At 37.9% G+C, this 20,310-nt stretch overlaps 1 protein-coding gene across 1 annotated transcript in view; it reads right to left on the bottom strand.

The window, feature by feature from the left end:
- Positions 1-13,265, bottom strand: part of si:dkey-11f4.7 (piezo-type mechanosensitive ion channel component 2) — a 28,966-nt gene extending 15,701 nt beyond the window's left edge. The window contains exons 1-24 of the mRNA XM_044037271.1: positions 13,202-13,265; positions 11,591-11,686; positions 8,947-9,048; positions 8,685-8,730; positions 8,222-8,381; positions 7,913-8,126; positions 7,518-7,731; positions 6,991-7,157; positions 6,083-6,192; positions 5,857-5,898; positions 5,537-5,663; positions 5,204-5,361; positions 4,292-4,558; positions 3,331-3,439; positions 3,004-3,125; positions 2,748-2,807; positions 1,722-1,870; positions 1,464-1,628; positions 1,302-1,343; positions 1,176-1,208; positions 893-1,005; positions 630-805; positions 376-552; positions 105-269 (exon numbers count right to left, since the gene is read on the bottom strand). Of these exons, the coding sequence (XP_043893206.1) occupies positions 105-269; positions 376-552; positions 630-805; positions 893-1,005; positions 1,176-1,208; positions 1,302-1,343; positions 1,464-1,628; positions 1,722-1,870; positions 2,748-2,807; positions 3,004-3,125; positions 3,331-3,439; positions 4,292-4,558; positions 5,204-5,361; positions 5,537-5,663; positions 5,857-5,898; positions 6,083-6,192; positions 6,991-7,157; positions 7,518-7,731; positions 7,913-8,126; positions 8,222-8,381; positions 8,685-8,730; positions 8,947-9,048; positions 11,591-11,686; positions 13,202-13,265 (3,078 nt within the window). The remainder of the gene's footprint in view (positions 1-104; positions 270-375; positions 553-629; positions 806-892; positions 1,006-1,175; positions 1,209-1,301; positions 1,344-1,463; positions 1,629-1,721; positions 1,871-2,747; positions 2,808-3,003; positions 3,126-3,330; positions 3,440-4,291; positions 4,559-5,203; positions 5,362-5,536; positions 5,664-5,856; positions 5,899-6,082; positions 6,193-6,990; positions 7,158-7,517; positions 7,732-7,912; positions 8,127-8,221; positions 8,382-8,684; positions 8,731-8,946; positions 9,049-11,590; positions 11,687-13,201) is intronic.
- Positions 13,266-20,310: the final 7,045 nt, after the last annotated feature.

The raw sequence follows: 20,310 nt of genomic DNA, 5'->3' as shown, positions 1-20,310 counted from the left end.
ATCAGTCCTACAATAACGGTTGAGGTTAAAATAATAGATAATTTGATCATAATACAGTTAATAACACAGCTTGTGATTTAAAAGGTCTAAGAGTGTCACAGTACCCTGAGACAGGGGAGGATCCTGCCCTCACACTTGCGCAGCGCCCCACACCAGTAAACAGGATCAACGGGTTCAATGTAGAGAATAGACCTCCCGAGCAGCTCCAACATGTTGCTCCTCAGCTCCACTACATCATCTACGCTCGAGCTGTTGGAAGGGACCAGGCCCTGAGATGCAAAAGACAAACATGTTTGAGTAGAATGGCAACTGTTTGTGTCTCTTAATATGCGATGAAGTGTATTCTTAGTCAAACACACAGTTCTGCACACTTACAGCGGTGCAGTTGGAGGAGTAATCAAGGGGTTTGATGACTTTGAGCTGGTAAAACATCTTGCACACCACCATGACACAGGCCCACACAGCAGAAATGTTGGTTGCCAAAGGTCGTAACCGTGGCAACGGGAGCGCAAGCACCCACAGAACCAGGAAGACCATGTTCATAAGAGAAACCTGTGAACATGGGATTTTTAAATGTTTCCCCAAAACTTATACACTCATATTATACATGCACACATCAAACATCCCACCTCCTGCACTGAGACCCAAATGATGCCGGAGGAAACAATTTTGAGGCTGTGGAGTTCTAGCAGTCTCCAGCTCAGCTCCTGGAGCCTCTGAAGTCCTGACAGAGCCTGAATGATCAACATGCTTGCACGGTCCACAATCACAATCCACTTATCTTCAGAACTGCCAGGGAGAGTTGCTGGTATGGAGAAACAAAATGAATATCCATGACATGGGAGAGAAAACAGCCAACAAAACCCATATTTAATATGTAATAATAATTTACCTTCTCTTATTGTCTCGTCTTGCTCCTCAGATCCTTTGTCAAAAGAGGATTGCAGTCCAATGCTGTCCAGAGTCTCTTGACTTTTTACACTTCCCATCTGCTCCTTTACAAGTCTGCAGAATGACAGTCATTGTTTTAACTTGATTATCAGTATCACCTTAAACAAAGAAATGTTTTTAGGTCTCAGACTTGTTACTTTCAGGTGTGTAGTTCACAAAGTCATATATTACGCTTCTATTCATGGTTATAACAACAATAATCAAGGGAAATGCAAGAAACTTACCTTTTCTGAATCTTTTCAATGTTTTCTTTAATGCTGGAAATTAAAATAAAGACAGAAATGTGAATATTACAACCAAGCACATTGTTGCTGTGATGGGCATTTGTGGAGGAATAAATGTGCACTTACATGTCAGATATGGCACTGACTGAATCCCTGAGTTCTTCCTCTCTGAGTGGAGAGAAGGACAAATGAGACAGAGATATTAACCAGTCGGTGGTACTGGTTTGTCTACAGAAAGCACTTTTCTAATTGTTCTTCTCCTTCCTGCACATGTCCTTTTTGTCTCACCTGGAAGATTGCCTGACAGGTACATTGTCGAGGTCAGTGAGGGTCAGGAAGTCTGAGTTGAAGTAATGCAGCTGGAGGATACAAGCCAGCAGAAACGCAGCAGGAAGCAGAATACGCGCAAACAGCTCCACCGTGTCATACCGTTCTAAGCCCAGGTCGCGAAGACTAGAGAATCAAGCAGGAAATACAACACGGCAATTTGCATCACAACCAAAACAATTCCTAAAGTAACAATTCTGTGGACAAACAGAAACTCACCCCTCCTCTGACATGCCCATGATCTGTCTGAACAGCCCAGACACACTTCTGAATTGGTACATATAAACGGCTATGAGCACCACCATGGAGTAACCGACCACCACTGCCCAGAACGTCTTCAGGACTCTGCGCCAAACGTCATAACGGATCTGTGGGGAAAGGACGTAGTACTTTTACTCTTAATCTACAAATCAGAACATTGACATGAACCACTTTATCTAGATATCTCAATTATCTTGTTTTGACTCCCTGCAATGAGGAAAACACAGTTTGACCCAAAAGATCTACATCATCAATGTCATTAGTAACAGTTTTGCTGTTTTTCCTCTCCAGGATGTGAAAGAGCAGAGCATTGCAGATGTTGTCTGGACAGACAAATGATGCACCCCTGTCTTACATCACCTCCACAACCATTAGACCTTCCTGTAAGTGCCTGCTGCGTTTCTTCAAAGTCAGCAGAAACTCAAGACGGTGAAGAAAAATCAGGAAAATGGTTAAAAGGAAAATGGCTGTTTAAGCGTTTATGAGTCACAATCAATATATTTAACTTAAATATTATTGATGAGCCACAGAGTGTGGTTGCATGAGTCTTTTCACAAAGAGTTTTACGAGAGCTGGTACCTACTCTGAACCTGTGTATGTGCAAATCACAGCCAAATGATTCACAGATGATCATTTAGAAGCCAACACATATGGTGAATCTGACACTATAGTACATTACACTACATGTCATTTAGCAGACGCTTTAATCCAAAGCGACTCACAATGGAATTGAGTACAATCAGCCAGGGGTGGAGTTGAACTAGCGACCATGATTTCTTTCGCACACAGGGTACCGGTCTTAACCGGCCACTCCACCCCGTAGTAGTCGTTCTATGCAACCAACACCATCTCAACTGTTTTTCTTCTCCACCTATTGACACCAGCAATTGTAATATCAAATTGCCATCCTTCATCAGCCCTAATGTTAGCCCTACATCACTCTACTACTAATAATGTTCGTATCCACGTTGTAAAATAACGTACCTGATAGAGGACAACACAGAAAAGGAAGAGGACGATGTAGAGGATCTTGTAGACGACCACCTGAACGAGTAAAACATGGCAAGGATTAGATAAATGAATGTATCAAATATTATTGTTAGTTGCTTATTATTTGCATAAAATACTTGAAATCTGAGAACAACAGGGTGACAGATTACTGAAAGTAAGAGTATATTTTCAATTTCTGTCAGGTCTGTGGTGTCTCCAATGCCTTGTTTTTATGTCTGTCAACAGATACCTTTCCAGAGAAGCTGACTACAAAGAACATGGAGCAGCAGAAGAGTATCCAATATTTCACCAGTGTCCCTTTCACTCCTGAGATCAGCATCGCTATGAGAGGTGATGGCTGATTTTCCTCCACTAATAAGAAGGAAGGAGAGGTAGGAGGAGAGCAAGGAATGAATTGAAAGAAGAAGAATAGATGATAAAACACAACAGGGAACAGAGGAACAGACCAGTTAATGTTTCATCAAACTGATATAATTCGTGGATAGAGTGACCTCATGCCTAAATATTATTCTCTAAAACAGAAACAATAATTTTTAAAAGAAAAGAAATAAATTACATGACATGACTTTGACTTCATCTAGAGACTCGTCCTTTAAGCTCTGCTCCTCCTGTCTCTCCTTCAGCTGCTGTCGAAACATCAACCAGAAGCTGAAGCTGTACAAAACCTGCAGCACACACAGTTTATCATAAGTACAAAACATGCAGCGCAGTGATCTGCAGTAGTAAACATTTAAATATCTGTGACAAGACTAAATTAATTTTCTCCTAATCTGGTCTGTGGGTGCAGATTAAACTGTTTGACTGGGAGTAAGATTTAAATGATTTGTATTGATCTGAGAGATGTACATCTGCTTTTAAGACGCTGAAAAACAATGTTCTTAAAACCACCCTTAGTACACATGATAAGATCCCTGATCTGACTGAACACTGGTTACTTTACATGGGAGATGTGTGTTCTGTTTTCTCTATGTTCTTGTCTCTTGTGTTTCAGAGTAGAAAAAGCACAGGTTTTTACTTAAAACATTAAGGATGTGCTTTTCTAGAGATCCTACTATGGAAGATGTCATTTGCCAGTTTATTCTGATGAAACCATCCACCACACACAGTCTAGATGGAGTGGATAAGCTGCATTAAATGACTACATGACTGTTTCACAAGTTCCCCAAGTTTGACTATCTGGAATTTCCATTACATATATCTGTGATGTAATTTTTGACTAGTTTTAATTTCATTGTGGCTAATATGAATTGTAGTTGTTGATATCGGTGACGTCATTCTAACTAGTCAAAACAGCAGTTTCAGATATCTGCAATTCAGTTTTCACAAGTCAAAATGACCTCATAGATATCCATAAATCAGTTTTTTACTGAATTGATGTCAGAATGACGTCACTTTTGTAACTGAATGAGTTATTATTATGTTGCATGTTGTGAAAACCAAGAGGCAGAATACTATTGTTAACAACAACAAACATCACTCAAAGTTACACACTGCAGCATTTACAAGATAAATCTGACCTTTGCCCCCAGGTGAACGCAGGGCACAGGGTGGTAACTGTTCAGGTCGAAGTCCACTATCACAGCCGGGGGCAGACCAGGATACAGCTCAGAACGGCTCAAGCGCAGCCCGCTCAGGAAGCCCAGCACCACCAGCACTGTGCCATATATGGCCAGGAACGGGGCGGACATCATGGCGTATCGCCGCCGATCTCTCATCATCCAAATGATACAGGACCACACCAGCAGGGCGAACGTCAGCCAATTGTTGTAGGTGATACTCCACACCTGAAGGAACATCATTTACATTACATATCATTATGTACAAGTTACCACTAAATATTTGTTATTAATGTGTTTGTTTAGTTAATGTCTACAAGTTAAGTAACATAGCAAACAACATTTACAAAAGATAGGAATACAACAAATGATAATTTCCTCCTTTTTTATTTCTTCATTTAGGCAGCAGCTAGCTAATGCTAGCATAGTTTGCTAACCTCGAGTTAGCTTACAGGGGAGGCTCTTTGTAGTAGTGGTTGTTTTCATCATTTAAAATCCTTGATTAATCCTCGAATATTGACACAGCAGACAAAAACAATACAATTTAAACTGCTGACATTTTCTATTAACCTGTTAACCTATTTATAATTCTCCAAGCGGACCATTGTTACATATTGAGGGTTGCCAACTTGTGACGCGAAAAGAAAGAACTGAAAATGAATAGATAAAATGTCATTCTCTACTCAGTTGTACTGTTTACATATTACACTTAACACACATTGCTCCCCCCATGCACCTAATATACTGCACTTTATACACCTACTACACATTTTCACAGTTGAGTAAACTTTGAGTAAAAAATGCAGTTTCACTGTTTTTACAAACAGTTAAACAGGTGTATGTAATAAAGTGGCTATGAGTGAATGTATTTACCATCATGATGATCAGGGCACTGACATAACTGTGCTTTTGCACCAGCTGTCCAAATATGACAATACCACTTGGACCTGAGGGGGGAGGCAAGGTATCTGCTAGGCTCTTTGGTTCCTCATCCTCACTCTTCTCCTCCTCCTCTTCCTCATCTTCCTCCTCTTCCTCCTTATCCTCCTCCTCCTCCTCACTGTGTGTCTCTACCACAAAACAGAGACAAAGAAATTAGTTAAACTTAATTTGACCAGTTTTACCACTGAATGTATCACAAGTCATTAATGCAATGATAATCTAACAGTGAATCGGTTCATGTATTCAGAGAAGACATTTGATTACCATGTATTGGTGAGGCTTTGCCTTCATACTGTGGTGGCGCATAACAGTTTGTGTAGCCTGCCCCTCCTAGCAGAGATGCCAGATCACTTCTATCTTGCCAGGAACTGCTCGTCATTAAGATCATTGGCTGAAGAAAGAGAGCGCATCATACTGTAAGTTTATGTCTGAAGTGATGACATGATGTAAAAAAGCCATTTCTTAATTTTTAAATGGGTGCACACTATTCCAAGCTTTTTATTATTATTTCGTCCATTCACACATATAATCACTTTATAATGTGAACGATCTCAAAAACATCTAGTAATAGTAAACTGGCTGACCTCATCAGGTAGATAGGTTTCCTCATCAGTGCTGCTCAAAAGCTGAAAAAAGAAAATGTGACTAAGTCCAACATGCTTGACATGTGTAGACTAGAAGTGAAATAGCCTGTGTAGTTTATTTTTATCACCGTTTAGCTGAAGTTGTTTTCCAGAGCTAAATACAATAACAATATTCCTGTGGCCCAACAGTATAATAAAGGAAAGAATATCTGTGTCATGGAATTACCTCCTGTTTATCGCCTGAGATGTAGATGACCCTGGAGAAGCTTGGAGGAGCATCTGGACTTTCTAATGGAATCTCATACTCTTCATCAAAAACAGTATCCTGAGAACAGTAGCCATGAAAAGTAAGTAATGTAAGTAAAGAAAAAAGAAAAGAAAAGTAAGAAATGTAAGTAATTCCATGTGAACACTACATGATGTTAATGAACTTGTGTTAAAAAAACCCAAACAGAATGCATTGTCTTTAAATGGCGCCAGCGAGGTGGATGATTCTAATTTTGTGGTACAATCAAGGATGGGCAGTATCTCTGATAAAATACATACTTCAAATACAAATATTATTATTATAATTTGTATTTTATTGAGATTTGTCATTTGCTTTGGATTTTTAAAATACTATAAAATACTTTCTTTGAAACAATGTGATGACATAAAAACTTGTGTATGTTAGTCCTTTTTGGACAACATACTAAATAAAGTAAATAAAGATACTTAGGAAGAGTTCCTTGAACCTCAGTTACTTACCTAACCTTTATCAGAACAAAGGGTTTTATTGGGATGTTTCTAACAGCATTTATGGAAGATGTCTGTTGCTCTCAGACATTGTCCTCTTTTCAGACAGTGTACAAGTGAGGGAATAGATGAAAAAGGCTAACAGAGAAAAGGTTGCCTCAAAAAACTGCCTTGAGTTAGGAAATTATTTTTAGTATTTTGAAAAATAAACAACAGTATTTTATTTTGATACCTACTGTGGCTTCCATTTTTTGTAGTTTATTTTTGATAAATCTAGTAGTTGGGTACTTTGTATTTCACATTGTAACAGTGGCAGTTACAATGTGGCACCAGTAGGTGTTGTGGTTATACAAGTTGCAGCAATGGTAGTGGTAACACCTAATTCTCAGAGCAAACAAACCATTTCTGTTATGTGAACCCATTTGTGCAGCAGAGCCACCAGTGTGTAGTACAAAAGCAGCAGAACCAAAGGGTTGACAAAATCAGGCCAGCTGACATGTGGGTGCAGACCAAGACTGTGCCGGTCTGAACTGTTGGTTCTGATTACACCTGTCATACCGAACAATCTGGGTAGAATGGAGTGAAGGATGGAAAGAGAGAGAGAGAGAGAGAAAGAGATTCAGTCATGTGAAGGGCAGAACGAAAATTAATATCAACCTGTATGTGCCTTTATGTGCATTTTCTCCTTGATGCATTCAAATGGAAGTGAACTGAAATTAAGGATGAAAAAAAAGTATTTTGTCCTATTTAGAGTTTGCACAGAAAATTTGTATGAAGACACAACTTTCAACAAAATGTTTATATTTGCATTTAAAATGAAAAAAAAACAGGAGCTATAAGACTGAAACCAAAATGTACATTCTAATTCTGTACTCTTTTAAAATATTCTATATTAGTCTAATTCTTCTTTATTATCATTTCTCTACCTGGCGTAGACATCATCTGGTGGTACGATCTGCTGGGACAGGGGTAGCTGGTAGACGTACAGAGCCAGCAGGTGTCCCCCGCTGAAGATGGACATCATCACACACAGGGAGCTGAAGAGGAGCAGGCTGATGGAGTGGCTGAACACCCACCACCATACTAGCCCAAGAAACACCCCGAAATACACACCTGAGGTGAGGGAGGGTAGGATAATACCTGCACACACACACACACACACAAAATGTGGAGAAAGTGAAATAATAGTAATAATTATTATTATTTAAAAGAAGAGAGAAGGAACAAGCAAACAGAAAATAATGCAATTCTAATTATAAAAATACTAAAATAATATTAATAATACTGATGATACACCTGCACATGTTCAGCAGTAGCTTACCTGCCAGCCCCAGCAGTATGGTTACAACCACTTTCCCTGCTGTGTTCATGATGGCTGATAACAGCAGCCTCACTCCAGCTGCAAACACCATCAACTTCTGGACAAACTGGGGTGGAGTCGCCTGAACCGGTACCGTAGTCTCCTCTGAGCTGTCAAAGGAGGAGCCCTCTGTGTCGCTTTCATCCTCAGACTCTGCTTCCGAAGTCTCTACTTCCTGCAAGACCCGTGAATTTACCAGACAGAGATATCACTGTGGGTCTCCTAACATTAGGGAATCTTGAAGCAGCAGATGAGTGCGCATGTAGTTACCTCAGGGTCACATGGGGGTATTCCATTTTCATGAAGACTGACTTGGGGAACCGGGCGCAGTAGTTTTGTGCAGAGTCTCAGTATGAATACGGAAGCAAAGAGGAGGCCAATGTCTGGAGCCAGGAGACGTACAATATTCAATGGATCTACTGAGCTGAATCTAGAAACACATAAGCATTACCATGGATTGTATGACATGTAGGTTTGCTGAGACTTGCTTGAAAAAGGTAATTTATCACAGTTTATGCTTTTGTCAGCATTTTGTTAGTGGGACTGTTTTATGCTGCAGCAATAACAACAAACAATTGAAGGACTATTTGTGATATCTCTCAAGCTCATTTCATTCTCCTATAAATACAATTTCAAACTGTTCTTTTGGAAACTAGTACGTTACTTTTGGGAAGGAGACATGATTTAAAAGTAATTTATAATCACGTAGCTTGAAAATAAAGTGCACCCATACCTTACAATGCCCACGTGGTAGAGGAAATCATCCAAGGAGCCACTAACTGTTGAAAAAGACATGGTCATCAAACAATTTTCTATTAGTTCCTGAAAGATCTATATTTGTATATGACAAGTAATTTGTTGAAGCTGCATTTGTCAATTTTTTTTTCACCCAAACAAACATTATTTCAAGTTTTCTTTTTAGGTCTGCTCACTTGTGAACAATTTATTTGGCCAACTCTCTTATTCTGACAAGTGCCACAAGTATTTCTTTTTACCATGTGGAGGGATGTAGCTGAAGGGGATCTGCATGAAGCACTGGAGAGCCAGGAAGATCACACAAATGTAGATTATAATCCGCAGGAACTGGCCTGTTTTACCTAAACAGAGCAACCAACAATGACACAAACACAAAGAACATAATAGTGAAGAAATGATTCTTAGTCATGACACTGATTCATTTTAGACAAATTGTGTATCTTGACAATGTGCAGAGCTAAATGTAGTTCACGGTAGGAGTCTTAATCTCTTAATCAGTCTTTTCTGTGAATTGAATCAGATTTTCACAGATTTAATAATGTCGTATCCCATTATAGTCACTTGAATTTTATCTCTTAACTAACTAAAGTAACATAATAAATGACCTTTGATAAACCAAAACTGCAACCCATTATGTTCATCTGCGTTCTTCTGAGAGACAGAGATATTATAAGAGATTTGTCTGAAAACTGATTGTATGCGTACACGCTCACGCTACCACTGCCAATACTATTCAAGCGTAGTTGTTTTGTTTTACTCATTATTGTTTTCAATACTTCAATAAGCATTAAGAAGATGAAGCGCACACTGCATAGTCACCTACTACTACTATTTGTTTATGTTGTTGCTCCACGGTACAAATGTAGCATTGTTCTGTGGTTTCACACACGTAAAATACTCTCCACATATTTAGTGTGTAACATCCAGTTGTGGTTTTATATTAGGCCAGAAAGATCTTTTGGTATACATTGTCAAATAAGTTCACAATTCACTTCAGCACTTCACAATTCTCTCTGTGTTTCTCGGTATAGTAATATGTAGATCTTGTTTCACCCAGCACCTTTCCTGTGCTGCACACAGGAAGTGATTTGTTTTCTGTCAACACAGATAGAGGCAAAGGCAACATTGCGCTAGTAAAGCAATACAGCTGCAAACAGGTTGGAGTAGGACTGAAAACACAAAGAGGCACCAATGAAAAATTTCAAAAGTGGATTCTGCTGCTCACAATACCTGTGATAAATTCTACCTGCCCCCACCACCACTGCGCTGCCAGATTATACACACAAACGCTCCCTCAGTCAGGTCTGATTATAGTATTGCTCGACAAAGCCCATTTCCATATGAAGAACAGAAAAATGTATTGTGTTTCTTTCCAGGAAAACCAAACAGAGGCAGAATAATAACATCAACAACAAAACTCTTTTTGAGAAGGATAGTTTTCACACCTGATATGAACCATATTCAGTACACAGGAACACTATTCTAGACCAGCTTTTAGTACAAAATGTCTACATTAATGAAACAAAGTGGACTGTGGGGTCAAATGATCTGAGACCCAGGTCCCTGATGTAATAACCCTCTCAAAGTGTTTCTGAGCAGATACCAAAAAAGTCTCTTGTATATTGTTTACTGTACCTGAACATGTTACCAAAGTAATAGACTAAGCTTGACAATAGCTGAGCCAGCAAATGTACTATTGATGTCCAGGATTTTTTTTTTTACTAAAAGCTTTGTTTCACTTAAACATCCCTGCTTCCTAGTAGGAGATTCACATAATCCTATAGACACTCAAGTATAGACACAGCCAAATATAGGTAAATGCACAAAAACACATGAAGCAAATGGACACACACAGGATGTACACGCACTCGACCACTTAGCCCAAAGAAAGCAAGCTTATGTTGGGGGGATTAATATCACTGTGGGTTCTGTGAAGCTTTCAAAAGACAAGCTGAAAAGCAAACTGTTTTAAGATGGAGGGATGAGAAGGGAAAGAAAGACAAAAAATGCTGTCAAAACGCTGACATCACATCTTTTAATTCCTCACTGTAATTACCAGGTTATCTATAATTGATTTGACCATTCTGACCACATCCCCTTTACAAAGTACTTTGAGGGAGGGGTGAGGATACTTTAATTCATCAGAATGCAGTGATCAATACAGAGAAGTGATCCCACACATACACACACAGTAGACGCACACACGTACACATACACACTTTATTTTACCCAATATAATCTATTGTGCTTTGTCAACACTCATTATTTTTTTCCTTACATCACACTTTTGTAACAATAAAAAGTTTATTTACATACTTATTCACTTCAGCGAGTAATAAACAGAGAGCAATACAGTCTGTTTTTTGTAGTGCCATGTTTATATGTAGGATATTTGTGCATTCTAGCACTTATGAGCATGTACATTTCAGCTATAATTTAAAAAAGTGAGCTTGTGATACTACAGAACAACAGCGAACCCAAAGCATATCAACTAATAACTACTAAAACGATTTTATTGTATTTTTTATGCACACAGATTATTGTCTTGCAGAAAAATACTTGCATTGCAAGACAGAGATTGCTGCGCAAAATATGACACAATGTATTTTCATATAGAATACGAGCCACAAAGTATTATATATGTGACATTAAAATCTGCTCTATGCTACATTCACAAATGTAATTAGTGAGTTTCTCTCTTGTCCTTGTTGATCATTTCTGTTACATGGTGGAAAGTGGGAATTTGATCACATACATCTTAGATTAAAGAAATAGACTGAAACGCAATTTCAATTTGTGTCAACAGTTTTTCACTTTGTAATTCTACAGTCTGCTGAAATATGCATTCTGACAGTTAGGTCAAACTAAATTAGTCTCTCTCACCTTTCATGGTGACCACGCTGGGGTTCGGCATCAGCGGTAAGACGAGCAGGAACAAGAAATACACCACTGACAGACAGCTGTAGCGGAACACTGAAGCTGAGGAGGAAAAGAGGAAAGACAACGTGAATTTTAGTGCTTCCAACAGGACAAAGGACATAGGAAAAAACCCACAAAACAAATTAGCCAATAATTCATACAAGGTCATTCCAAAGTCTTAGTATTGGAACTGAAACACAAGGAATAGAGAAACCTCTGCTTAGAGTGAAATTTCCAATTGTTGAAAGCAAGAAAAGCAAGAAAATATTTTATTTTATTTTCTTATACCGAGATAATCCATCACACAGAAAATCTACCACACCCAATTCCCAAGTGTTGAAATTTCTTCAGAATTTAGGGCTCAAGCCCATTTAAGAAAAAAATAATTCATGTATTCATTATTTTTTACCACTTTTGTGTTTGAGGGGTGTTAAAGTAAATGCCTGCTGACAGTGGGTGAGAGGTTACACACTGTACAGTAGAGACAAACAATCATTTATGCTTGACTTCAAACCTATGATCAAATTTTGGTCTCCAAAATTAAAAGCTGGGAGAAAACCCAACATTTAAAATAACATTGTGAGGTTGAACGGTGATTGGCTGTGAGAGAGCTCATATTTTTTGATATGATAAATAAAAAATGGGGATGATAAAAGCCAACATTATTGCATTACTTGCAAACCTGTAACATGTCCAAAAGTTAGCAAATCAAACAGCGTTTTCCAGAACATCACATTATCACCATCTTCTTCAATAAGTGTGCATTTTAGTGAGTTTAATACTCACGGTCTAACTGTCAGAACACACTTCTTCTTGTGAAATACTTGCTCATTAACAACATTCAAGACCCAGCTCAAGATGTAAACATATAGAAAATGCATAGAAAGTTAAATTACCATGTGTGATTAAATTGGTGTTCAGCAGAAGACAGCTGCCTGCAACAATAAGCTCATGTGTACTGGTTTTACGCTACTAATTAATTAATAGCATTATTGTTTTTTCTATACCTTAATGCCTCTGTTGTTATAATTTTGCAATAATATAACAGAAAAATATTTTTAGGAAAATATTAAAGAAATCTAATGCAAATACTATTTTAATATAGCCATTTTCTCTGGTATGTGAGGCGGAATAGAGTCAGGTCACCTAATCTGTCAGAAAAAGGGAAAAGAAACAGATTTATATCTTCAGCTGTTTTAAAAGAAATGGAATCATGCTGTGCAGAAAAGTCTCACTGGTCTTGTCTGAGAAGTCAGACATTAATCAAGCATTATATTGACCACTAAAACTAATTTTTCTGTTCAGGAATGCAAGTAAATAACTATTATTTGACATCTTCATCAAGAAATAATAATGTGCTTTACTATTTTTTTGTAAAACAGTACATTTGAAAATTCATGGCTTACAATAATCATTATATTTCAGCATTAAAAATATCATTTCAGTTAAAGAGCTTGTGTTAGCCATTATGGAAACATAAACAAAATTATTTTGATAATTACCAATGCTGTTAATTTAGGGCAGCTGTGGCTTTGGCATTGTACATCAGAATAAAATAATCAGATGTCAACTCACCAGCCAGCAGGAGCAATGGTAGTAATAAGTTATAGAGCATTCCAACCGCAAGGTCCCCTGCCATGTCTCCTCCGTGTCACCCACACAGCTCAGATAGAGTCGTCCTCCAGATGTATGCACCAATACATAAACGTCTTAGCACTGTGGAGGGAAACTCCAACCTGCCTACACATGTCTGTGAGGAAAACTTATGCAGCTTCAGTCAAAGCATCCCCGAGTGCTGCTGTGGAAACACAGGAAATATAGTCCAACACACTTAAACTACAACAAGACAGAGAAGTCAGTTCAGTGACAAACAGCACTGTGAGGAAAATAGGAGGCGAGACAGAGGAGTCTTGATTTAGAATAGTGTGAAGATCCCTCTGCTCTTTGCTTGCGTCTCTGTCCCACCCTCATTTCCCTCCCTCACTCTCTCTCTCTCTCTCTCTCTCTCTCTCTCTCTCTCTCTCTCTCTCTCTCAGACATAATGGGTTGTAACCCATCATCTCGCTTACTATGCTCATATCGAGGCTAATGTCACTCAGGAGAATACCCGCAATGATTACATGACTGAAAAACATGTTTCTTCTAACTCGTAAATCCTGACACACAAACAGCAACAACTGCAGGACATTAATGAATATAACACACAACATAACAACAGCCCCGACAAAGTGTTTTTTTCTTAAACAAGTGTGTGTTTTCTGCATGTTCACACAGTTATATTTTGGCTTCATTGTCACATTATGTCGAGGCCGCAGTCTAAATTCTGCATCTGAGACACAGACACTTGCACAAGATTGAGTTTGTATTGTTACAGCCACAACAGGCTGGTTCATCACATTTGCACTGTGAGGTGAAGGGAAGTGTATCTAATATTCATGGCTTTGAGGCCATTAAGAGCTGGTGTGACTATACAGAGGAATGATCAGTGTGGGGACTGAGACTTGCAAAAACAACTAAATATTCCCAGCTAAAGAGGGGAGGAAATAGAAAAACTCAATAATATTTTGTATGGCAAACTGCATTGTCGGCAAAACTACCAACCCTTGTGAATGCATCTGTGTAGACTGGTCTGAGTGAGATGGTGACTTGAAGTGGTTAATTAACTGTTTTCTCACCAGCGTGTAAACATAATGAACAGCTTTATCACGCAGAAGATTCAAGCATCCGTTACTGTTACCTCTATTTTCAGATGAAGAAGATAAAGATCTGATGATTATTGTGTGTTTAGTGTCACTGTGATTCACATAATCTATTGCAACAGGACCATAGAACCCTGGACACACTGGTCATCAATAAAATTAAATGAAGCAATACACATTGCTTCATTTAATTCACATATAATGTGTTGCTACTTGTGCCCCAGAATCTCCAGATTCTTTACTGATGTTATTAAAAAATAACATCGTAAATAATAAGTGGATTCTCGTTAATGATCAGTGATAAACTCAGCCCAACTTGTGCTTGACTAATGCATTGATTAATCAATCAATCAAAAAATGATTGACTATAAGAAACTTCGTCATTTCCAATTTTACTGGTTTTCAAACAAAACAAAACAAAATCCAGGATGCATGCATGCATAGAGACACAGAGATACTAGGTAACCATGTATATGTGTTATGCAATAATCTACATATTAGTATGATGACACCTTAGTTAAGGCCCTTATTGCAACGATGCTTTCATAGAAAAAAACACAATAAGGGAACACAGATTAGAGGGAAATACACAAAAGAAGTTTTCCTCTGAAGTTTTGCAAACTGATTAATATATCATCCAATTCCCTAATTAATCTATGTATATTTATTCATCACAACACTGCAGGTGATCCAGAATTGCCTAACCTTGTTAACTCAGGACAAAGCAAACTAATGAATTCCTCTGTAGATTATCACAGATGATGCTCCTCTGTGGGCTGATAAACCTCTTGACTCAGTGAGAGGAGGAAAACTCACATACTCAATTACTGCTCAGCAGTGGATCTAAATTGATTATGATGAGAATGAGTGCTGAGTCGGCAGCTAACATTTCATGACGGTGCAGTTAAAAAGAGCTGCGAGCGGACGTGCTGTAAAAGGGTCTTGTGTAGCAGTCGTAGAGTAGAAAGAGTGTGCGTGTGTGTGTGCGTGTGTGTGTGTGTGTGACAGAGGGTGAGATCAGGTTTATGGTCAAAGTATTGTTTAGGTTTTAGGTTTAACTGTATATACAGTGCTGATGATTTGTGTTAAACTTGTACGATGGTGCTTACCTTTGTTTGTTAATGACTTCCCTGACTGACATGTCTCAGGTATAGTTTCAGATCACTGTACCGGCAACAATACTCAGTCTGTCCAAAGTATTATTATGGCTAAGCATCCATCTTCTACCACTTTATCCTCCACAGAACGGGGGGTCACGGGGGGTGCTGTGCCAATATCAGCTGACAAAGGGCGATAGGCAGGGTACACCCTGGAGAGTTCACCTGTCCATCACAGGGCCACACATAGAGACAAACTACCATTCAACTGTTCCCTCTCACTTTCACACCTACGGTCAATTTAGAGTGTCCCCATATTGCATGTTTTTTGACTGTGGGGGGAAACCAGAAAACCCAGAGCAAACCCACGCACACACGGGAAGAACATGCAAGCTCCATGCACAAAGGCCCTTGTTCCAACCAAGGCTCGAACTCAGGTCTTCTTGCTGCAAAGGCAAGTGCTAACCACTACACCAGAATTAATCGAAATTTCAATAAAATCGCAATATGGCCGAAAGCAATTTTCAAATCGCAAGCAGCGCAATATTTGTGAAAGCCCATATGAGTGTGGAAGTAACATTTTAGATTAAATATTGTCCTAACCTGTGCATCACCTTTTTTACAGACAGAAGACAACATTTTTGTTTCACACAGATCTGCATACACAGAGTTATTATTTGAAATATGTCTTTCAATGAAAGTGAGAACAGTCATCAGTCATCATCTACCGCTTTATCCTCCACCAGAGGGTTGCGGGGGGTGCTGTGCCAATCTCAGCTACATCAGGCGATAGGCGGGGTACACCCTGGACAGTTCGCCAGTCCATTGCAGGGCCACACACATAGAGACAAACAACCATTCACTCACACTCTCACACCTATGGTCTATGGAAAGTGAGAACAATTATGTAAAAATTACCATTCCCTCGAATATCACGAATCATACCGCTATCGCAATTTCAGTCAAAATAATAATAATGGCCCTGAATAATCATTTCTGACAGCACACAACGTTATGTTCACCGACTGGTCAGAGTCTAATATTTGTTTCTAGTGTCTAGACTTTTTATTTTTATTGATAAACAAGAACAATATCTATTGGAAAAAGTTGTCACAAATGGTTATATACATGGACTTCCTGTGTTCTGTAGGACAGCATAAACACTAAATAAAATGTGTGAGTGTGTGCTTGATGTTTAAATCATTGTTGGAAATGTTAAGGATAATCTATGGATAAGTATACAAGTTGGCAGAATGTGTAAGCTTTTTATTTATTTTAGTGTGGACTAAATATTTAAATAATGAGATGTTGTGAACATCAATAACATTTTCTGGTATCTTTTATTTACTGACATTTTCTTTTTAACGTTTTTTTCCGCCCACTTCACAACACTGCATGTGTTTTTTTTTGTTGTTTTTTCAAAAATTCCATCACTGTGGCATTTCTCTTTTTCAGCTACGCTAAACATCTGAGAATGCAAAGGACACAGACGGTAGAGTGCTGTAGCTACTTTTGCTAAATTTACATTGAGTGTAATGTTTTATGATAGAGTGTGTGTTGTTTAACACAACAAACTGCAACCAAGTCCTACAATGGGATGACCCATGGACTGCAGGTAAATACACCAACACAGCTGATGTTGACAAAGTTGTAAAACAATGTTTTAAAGCAGACAAGTCATGGTTACTTTAAAGCCTGAAGTCATGACTTTAGGTTATTGAAGAGGAAAAGTAAAGTTTTCTATTTGTGTCTTTCCATTTGTTAGTTTATGTCATACAGTTGATGCACACACTAAGTTACAAATGACATGTAAAAAAGCAAGCAGTAGAAAAGTAGGTGTGGCAGTAATGTATTTTTTTTTATTATAAATGAGCTCCTCAGAGATGTTGACCTCATGCTTCATGAGCACAAGATCAACTCAACACTTTCTACCAATGCCCACCACAAAACCCAGTGGGGGGAAGCTTGGCACACACTTTTAGTCCACTCACAAATGCTTTTCACTTTTAATGTTACCAAGACAAACCATACGATAGCCTGTCATGCTTATGTAGCTGGGTGGAGGCTGAAGGTACATTGTATGAGAAAAAATATTATTTCCAATCCCTAACTAAGCAAACAAATGAAAATGTCATATCATATTTGATTTCACACTCCACATAAACACCCATTTATGATTGTCACAGTAACGATATAACTGCTGAAATTAAGGTCTGTTTTAATTTTCACCTCAGAGCATACCCAGGACATTTATGATTAAAAAAGGAAAAAATAAATATGTTATGGTTTACTCCACTGCTATTTCAGAAACAAATCATCGAAGATACTTTAGATCTGCTGAAATACATGATGAGAATTGTATATTTGATAAATTACCCTCAGCCAGCTTTCTAGAGGTAAGACTGCTGCCACCTAGTGTTTAGATCACCTAACAGCAATATGATTGTTGCCCTGCACCTGTGACCATAATAATGTAATTCTCTTATAAATTTTCTAATTTTTTGTATATACACTTATGTATGAAAAACTAACTCTTATTATTCATACAGTATGGCATTTTGTAAACAGTTACATAGTAATTTGTTCATTTAAATGTCAAAACATCTTCTCACATTTACGTTTTTATAGCAACTAATTTTGCAACATCAAATTTTTATGGTGTGTAAGCGTGATTCAAAACATTTAAATACAATTTAAATCTCTTGTCGATAGAACTTGCTGACAAACGTGTTTGTCAAATTATGTTGTTCTGTGATGGATTGGACTTTGGTAAACTTTGCTGCTCAGCCAGAATGTGCTGAGATGGACAGACATCATTAAATGGATGCTTGGTCAGGGCACCAGGATATTAACTCATTTCTACTGTGAGCACTTTAACCATAAAAGAGATGAAAGCAATTTGGCAAGTATTGGTTGAATTTAAAACATACGATAAGTATGAAATTGTCCTACATTTGCTATTCCTACCCACACTTTTTGTCTGTTTGACGTTAAAACATTGAATTTATCCACATTAAATACTATTAGTTTAACTGTTTAATCGTTTATACAAACATTAGATTGTACAGCATATGTGATACATGTCACCGTAAGACAACAAGAGAAAATACTAAAGTGAAATAAACACTGTAAATCACAAATTAATTTCCTTCTATGGCAAATAAAGGCAACAATTATAGCAACAGGAAAAAACTCAAATACTACAAGAAAAATCTTTCTGCACTGTCCCTCATTTACCTTAGAAAAACAAAACATCAACCATGTCATTTTGTCCACATATTTTCATCCAAGTCAAAAATAATTCTTGGAAAGATATGGTTATCCTCATATTTTTGTGCGTGGGACAATGTTTTTCACTTTCATTAAAACTACCCATGAAGAACTATGAACTACCCAAGAGGAATGAAAACATCACTCATCATTCTGAACAGTTGTATGATGTGCTGACATGAAATGAACTGTCATCTCAAATGCTGATGGTAATTTATGTTAAGTGAACAAAGCATTGTTGATTTATGTGTATTGTATCCAAGAAACTGGAAGAAAGTGGTGGAGTTTTTTTTAAAAATTGCATTTTCGTCATTGTTCTAAATTTGTTGCTGATGTTTTGAAAGAAAGGTATAGGTTCTTAGAAGGTTGTGAAACTAGTGCCGAAGCGAAAAGAAAAAAAAGTTTAGTGAATTTAGCAGCATTTAACAAATTTTCTGAGAGTAAAAATGTGTAATGTAATAAAATGCTGATTATAGGAATATAAGAAAAATTGGTCTGCCTCTAATTTTGAATGCAGGATTTGCCTTGAGTAGATTAAATTAGATCAGGTTAGATTAGATCGATCCCACACCAGGAAGCAGCAAAATGGTCAGAGTTTTGCATTTTCAACTTTTGCATTTAAAAAAAAGCACATGTAACAACATATGTATAAAACTGTATAAACTTACATAAGTAATATAATAATTAATAAAGGATCTATTTACTTTAAGATTAGATTAGTTCAATTGATTTATTACAGCTGGTGGCTATAGTACAAAATATGAACAGGTCAGGATAAGCAACATAAATAAATATGTACAATGGTAATAATAAGTGTATAAATTCAAAATGGGAATGGTACTAGCAATAAAAAGATAAAGAGTATAACATATGAGAAAAAAGTGAAAGTAGCATGAAAAGGTTCATGTGTGGAATAAACTATTTATTGTTAACTGATTGTTACAGTGAGGAGTTATAGGAGTCAGTTAAAGCAGTCTCTCTGCTGCTGCTGCTGCTTCTGCTGCTGAAGTCTGGTGCGTCGGTCATTTTCTTTGAAGGGGGCGCCGTTTTCTCCGCAGAGCTGCCACCGTCGCCGCTGCCCCGCGCCCCGGCCACGTGACGAGGCGAAGCGGCCGCTCCTCTCCTCTTGTGGTTCTAGTTCCTTCCTATGGTTCAATGAGCGCGGTGTGGCCCCACCCCGTCTCTCTTACGCTGTCTGTCTACACTAGTGTGTCCTCAAAAAAGTAAAATATTCTTCTCAGAGAGAGAAAACCATAGAAATAAAAGTAATAACAACAACAGTAATAATAACAACCTCCAATAATTCCTGTCTTCCACAACGACCAGCCCTGCACAGGTCTGTGTCTTGTTTTATGAATGCACATATGAGGTCAAACCTGTAGTTTATCACTAATATATCATGAATATTTGGACATGCAGTATATTTGAATGTGGACTATATTCACTGGCGTTTGTTTCATCACCAGCACAAACATTTGGATACGTGAGGGATTCTTTCACTTTTTATTTTACTTTTTATTTTCATTTTACTCTTTTATTAACTCTTTATTTTTGTTTTTATTTGTAATTTAATCTAATGAAGGCAGATCCATATGCCGGTGCGCAGTTTTTGGAGGCT

Source organism: Solea senegalensis, linkage group LG11, assembly GCF_019176455.1.
Source record: "Solea senegalensis isolate Sse05_10M linkage group LG11, IFAPA_SoseM_1, whole genome shotgun sequence".
In the NCBI taxonomy this organism is placed as follows: domain Eukaryota; kingdom Metazoa; phylum Chordata; class Actinopteri; order Pleuronectiformes; family Soleidae; genus Solea; species Solea senegalensis.
Note: the sequence above shows the minus strand (reverse complement) of the source record. Positions and strands in the feature narration are given on the sequence as shown.